This window comes from Ruditapes philippinarum, unplaced genomic scaffold, assembly GCF_026571515.1.
Source record: "Ruditapes philippinarum isolate M1 unplaced genomic scaffold, ASM2657151v2 ctg32_1_1_1_1, whole genome shotgun sequence".
NCBI classification, from domain to species: Eukaryota; Metazoa; Mollusca; class Bivalvia; order Venerida; family Veneridae; genus Ruditapes; species Ruditapes philippinarum.
The window spans coordinates 91685-97684 of record NW_026860502.1 but is presented as its reverse complement, the minus strand read 5'-3'; the positions used below and the strand labels follow the sequence as shown (position 1 = coordinate 97684).

Sequence of the window (6000 nt, the reverse complement as noted above, 5' to 3'; positions counted from 1 at the left end):
TCATTTCTGCGACAGCTGTTGCTTGAGATGGTGAGATGGCAAAATGTCCAACTTATTATAGGTGATATTACCTCACACGTGTTCTTACATTTTTAACAATTCTAGTAGTTGTTCATATACAAGCTTGGAATTTAAATTGCGTCTTGCACAGCACATTGTGACATTTATATCCAGATATAATTTTGAGCTTGCATTATATGTATCTATTTCTATAGATTTACACCAATATAAATTGACCAGTCGAGTTGTTTTATGTACAGTTGCTCCGAGGAAATACATGTACAAAGCAATAAGACCATTGTGTCACTGTATAACACTGCTGGAAATGTGTTAGACAGATTAGTCGATAGAGCTAAGGAACTGAATACAGATTGTCCCTGGCTCGAGTCCCGACCAGCTTGCAAACTTTTTCTACTCTACTACGACATATTTTGACAGGTTATATGGCTCACATTTAACTGCACACCAAACAGCTTGGCGAGCCTTATATAAGAGGCCGCTACCTTTAATGTGCATATCATTTATGGCTGATGTTCGAGATTTAGCTGAACACATAAAATATGTGCAGGATGAAAATGTGCACTTGACAGAGTTAGAGGATTATTCCGATACTGTAGCATCAACGTCAACTCTATATTTTCAGTGATATACATGTACCTCATTGTACCTCAAAATTTAATGCTAAATTATCTTGTGTATATATATAAAAAACTAATATAAATTTCCCTCACTTTTATTTTATACATCCTTAAATTTGGTTTACTTAACAAAATTTGAATAACCTTCAAAATATAAATAAAGGATTAAGAATTAATCAATAGATAAATAAATAAACGTTAAGAGATTTATCTAAAAGTGGATTTTACCAGTCATAGTAACATAGTTTTGAACAATTTAAATGTCTTATTGTTTACTTAATATTCTTCTCCTTCTTCTTCACCTTCACCTTCAACGGAGTCGACACCAACCTCCTCGTAATCCTTCTCGAGGGCTGCCAAATCTTCACGGGCCTCGGAGAACTCTCCTTCCTCCATACCTTCACCAACATACCAGTGAACAAATGCTCTCTTGGCATACATCAAGTCAAACTTGTGATCAAGACGAGCCCAAGCCTCGGCGATGGCAGTGGTATTGCTCAACATGCACACGGCACGCTGGACCTTGGCGAGATCACCACCTGGTACAACGGTTGGTGGCTGGTAGTTGATACCAACCTTGAAACCAGTTGGACACCAATCAACAAACTGGATGTTTCTTTTGGTCTTGATCGTTGCAATAGAAGCGTTGATATCCTTGGGGACAACATCACCTCTGTACAACATACAACAAGCCATGTACTTTCCATGACGGGGATCACATTTCATCATCTGGTTAGCTGGTTCAAAACAGGCATTGGTAATTTCAGCAACTGACAGTTGTTCATGGTAGGCCTTCTCAGCAGAGATGACTGGAGCGTATGTGGCGAGAGGGAAATGGATACGTGGGTACGGTACCAAGTTGGTCTGGAACTCTGTCAAGTCAACGTTTAGAGCACCGTCGAATCTGAGAGAGGCAGTGATGGAGGAGACGATCTGACCAATTAATCTGTTCAAGTTGGTGTATGTTGGTCGGTCGATGTCAAGATTACGGCGGCAAATATCGTAAATAGCTTCGTTGTCAACCATAAAGGCACAGTCAGAGTGCTCTAATGTGGTATGGGTGGTCAAGATAGAGTTGTATGGCTCAACAACAGCAGTTGATACTTGTGGTGCTGGGTAAATTGCAAATTCCAATTTAGACTTCTTTCCGTAGTCAACGGACAACCGTTCCATAAGAAGTGATGCGAATCCGGATCCGGTTCCGCCACCAAAGGAGTGGAAGATGAGGAATCCCTGGAGACCGGTACACTGGTCAGCAAACTTACGGATTCTGTCGAGGACAAGGTCGACGATTTCCTTACCAATGGTGTAGTGACCACGGGCATAATTGTTGGCGGCGTCTTCCTTGCCAGTGATGAGCTGTTCGGGGTGGAACAACTGTCGATAAGTTCCTGTTCGAACCTCATCTAAAAGAAGAAATTATCGCTGCAGGTTTTAATAATATTCAGTTAATTTCAAAAATTTATAAATTAAATTACATATATAAAACAGCTTTAAAATGTATTTTAGTTTAAAAATGCATTGTAATATCGGTACATCTAGTATATACAATGTATAGACATACCGACTACTGTTGGTTCCAGGTCGACAAACACAGCCCTAGGAACATGTTTCCCGGCTCCAGTCTCGCTGAAAAAAGTGTTAAAGGAGTCGTCTCCACCTCCAATTGTCTTATCACTGGGCATCTGACCATCAGGCTGGATACCATGCTCGAGACAGTACAACTCCCAGCAGGCGTTACCGATCTGGACTCCGGCTTGGCCCACATGGATGGAGATACATTCACGCTATAGAAATAACAATAAATAATTATAAAAAAAATATTTTCAAAATTTTTATAATTCAAACAGTAGTTTCAAATTTTTCCATACTTGAATATTAATCAGTTACAATTTTTGTGGTAATCAAAATAGAAAAGTGTACTTGTAAACACAAACAAGCCATATGTTTGTCCAATTCACATTATTTTGCTTTTCAAATATATTTAATATGAGTAATCATAAAAAACGGAAAAAAGTACCATTGACAAAATAAAGTTCAAACAATCACATGCCCACCATTAGTATTTTTTAAATTAAATTTAATAAAAAAAAATATGTAATGATAACTCACCATTTTGATAGTTTTGCTACAATTTCCCTTCTGATGCTACAATTTCCCTTCTGATACAAAGACAAGAATAAGGAAAGAGCGGGTGTGAAGCGTTGCTAGCGACAAACGTTAATTTATAGTTGTGACGTACAGGGTATATACTTCACGTCATTATTAACGCGCTGTTAATATTTGACGATTTCGATGTAAACAAATCATCGTAAAGTATTTGTCATGTGAAAATAACGAAAACTGACACTGAATATGTGGTTAAGCTATGTTCAAGTAAACGGGCCATTTTTTTAAAGCAAATAAAAATACACACATACGGCTGCTGTGGCATTATACTGTAATTATATTTCCAGGAATCCAATATTTTACTTGTAATATCATTTCTGAGAACATCGGGCTTTATATCTTTTATAAATGTCTCTGGTGAAAATGACGATCTGACAACCGTTTAGAATGCGACATTTGTGGAAGTACAATAACGCATATAAAACTTTGTTATTATGATAATCGACATGCCTCGGAAATTTACCAAACTGCTAGTGTCATATATTATATACCGGTACATTGTAATTTAAAATATAATGTCTCAGGAACCATATACGCGCTATTGTGATTTACAATATAATATAGTGATTCATATAGTTTTGCACAAATCTACGTTCCTATGTTATTTTTGATATTCCTGCATAAGTAAAAGAAAGAGCATAGAAACACGAGGCTATCTGATTTGTACGAGCGGGCGTAGCCCCCGAGTATTAATCAGATTGCCGAGTGTTTTGATGTTCTTTCTCTTTTGTATCATAGTCAAACATAAAACACGTTCCCTGTTGTCAAAATATGAAACCCCGGCATGTTAACCGGAACATGATATTTCTGTCGCTTTCCCTTTCTCTGCCGTCACAATATGTAAACCCCAGCAAAAATGAGCCAATCAATGGGCATGCTCTAGAGTGCGGATAACTAATACCTGCACTCCAGTTAACGCACTGTGCATGTATATACATGTATATACAATTAAACTCTGACACATTTTCAACAGAAAGGTTCCCAAACTGTGATACAACAGTATATACCAAAGTATGAAGTTATGGTATGTCTCAGGGAGAAAAAAAGAGAACGAATTCGTTCGTGATCACTGATCTTGACGATATATTAACCTTCATCTAAGTCTGAAATCTTCAGCACATATTCGTCATACATCGTTGTTTATGATATGACATTTATAGAGAACATTATATTTATCAATAATTGTTTCTTCGTGTCTTTCGTCTCTCACATAGAACGAGTCTTAAGGATATTTCCACTCTTAGAAATTACGTCCGCTATTTAGTACTTTAACCATACTTATAAATCTAATATATGTTGCTCTAAGAGGACTTTTTGTAGGCTATAACTTGAGTTTAAATCGGTTGGCATATATACCAGATTACAAAATCACATATACATGTATACAGAAAATTAAAAAAACAGGTTTTAGTGGCGAAGTATAGTTATATGTTTTTCTGTTGTGGGAACTGGTAGATATTTACTCACTGATGAATTCGTAAATACTATTGATGAAAATCATTATTGATTAAGATTCAGTTATACTGAATATTTCATATAAAGTTCAATTACGACCCCATAAATTTTAAAGGCATTACTTGAAATAACGGCATCAATGCATCTTACTAACTATTTTCAAACCGATTGCCTCCGTGCTACGTTTTCCAATTGATTTCAGAGAGAAAATCCGTTTCATTTCAATATGCAACACTTTCAATTTAAGATTTAGTATCATTTTCATTAAAACTGTATCAATACATATCTGTCTAGTTAGGATCTTGACGGCTTTAAAATCTGTGTAAATGTTTACATTTTTATTTTAAATTTTAATTGAACCATATTAACTTTGTGATATCAGCGATTACATGAAAGTTCATGGTTTCAGTCTTGCTTGTGTAGTTCATATGATAATCATCATCATCATCATCATCATCATCATTATAATCATCATCATCATTAACATCATCATCATTTAGCAAGTTGTACATCAGTCCATATTATCGTTGTGTCATTGTGCACTTTCAATTGTGGCGCATTAAATAAGGTTGCACAGGTAACCTTTACGCACGTAGGTTCATTATATAGAATTACCTTATTCATAGACGAGACATGATATACGCATTAAAGCATTTGATGCAGGGTATACCAACAAATATCACTTTATACTTTCACCCAGATTTTATATATTCATATATACATGTCAAATTTCAAAATATCAACATGATCAGTATATATCTTCAATAACTTCGTCAAAACAGAATCTAGGATGCTGAAACCTTTAACCGAGTGTGGCATATATATTGCATTATGGAATAGACATACTAATGAACTTCAAAATAACAAAGAAACCCACTTTCCTGGCAAAAATTCGTTCACCCGTTTCAAAAAATCACGCCGTGTTCGCCATTTTGTCAAGTTTGCAACAAATTCGCTCGCTTGAACCAAGCACGTCTTGTACACCGTGTGATAGTGTACATACTCGAACAATAGAAAGGGTGACACACGTGTCTCACCCAAACAATAGATATACATACACACTTGTGTCACTATAATAATAGCTTCATGTGCACATAACTGTTTCTCCATAACAAAAGAAAACAGAACATATTCGTTTTCGCATTTAACTAAAGTTCCATATTTTTGTTGATATTTATTGAGGTCGATTTACTTAATCTGTTGTCGTATAGTAGATGATTAAATAATAAAAGTTATGAACCATATTAAACTTTTATGTGAACAGATTAAGTTATTAATTAACAGTTATACGCCTTTTTTAATTCTATAGTTAAAGTATTTGCGGTAAAACATTTGTGCACATGAAGCTATGATTATAGTGACACAAGTGTGTGTGTATATCTATTGTTTGGGTGACACTCGTATGTCACCCTTTTAATGTTCGAGTGTGCACACTATTACGTCATTTTATAAACAAATTGATGCTGGACACCCCCCCCCCATTCATCACACAAGATGAAAATAAATCCTGTATTTATAAAAAAAATCTGTTTATGACAACAGTGAAAATACGAAAAATATGTTTCACTGCAGTGAAAAATAAATTTATATAATAAATAGACAGATAATAATAATACGCATTTTATTTCATCAACATTTCACATTATTTCATTTATAAGCATCTAATAAATAGTTTCAGGCGTTAATAGTTTCTGCTTATTTATAACATATATGTCTTTAGTTTTTGCTTAGTCATAAC

At 35.2% G+C, this 6000-nt stretch overlaps 1 protein-coding gene across 1 annotated transcript; it reads right to left on the bottom strand.

Annotated features, from left to right (window-relative positions):
* Positions 1-717: 717 nt before the first annotated feature.
* LOC132760324 (tubulin alpha-1A chain-like) lies at positions 718-2902 on the bottom strand. Its single transcript, XM_060752277.1, has 3 exons — positions 2751-2902; positions 2203-2425; positions 718-2044 (listed from the first exon to the last, which is right to left on the bottom strand). Exons 1-3 carry the CDS (start codon positions 2751-2753, stop codon positions 915-917), a joined length of 1356 nt encoding a protein of 451 aa, XP_060608260.1. The 5' UTR covers positions 2754-2902; the 3' UTR covers positions 718-914.
* Between the last annotated feature and the right edge of the window lie 3098 nt (positions 2903-6000).

Bases quoted from the DNA above. Each gene is read 5' to 3' on its own strand.
- LOC132760324 (XM_060752277.1), bottom strand. The intron at 2,045-2,202 runs GTATGTCTATAC...TTCTTCTTTTAG, and splicing joins CCTGGAACCAACAGTAGTCG to ATGAGGTTCGAACAGGAACT.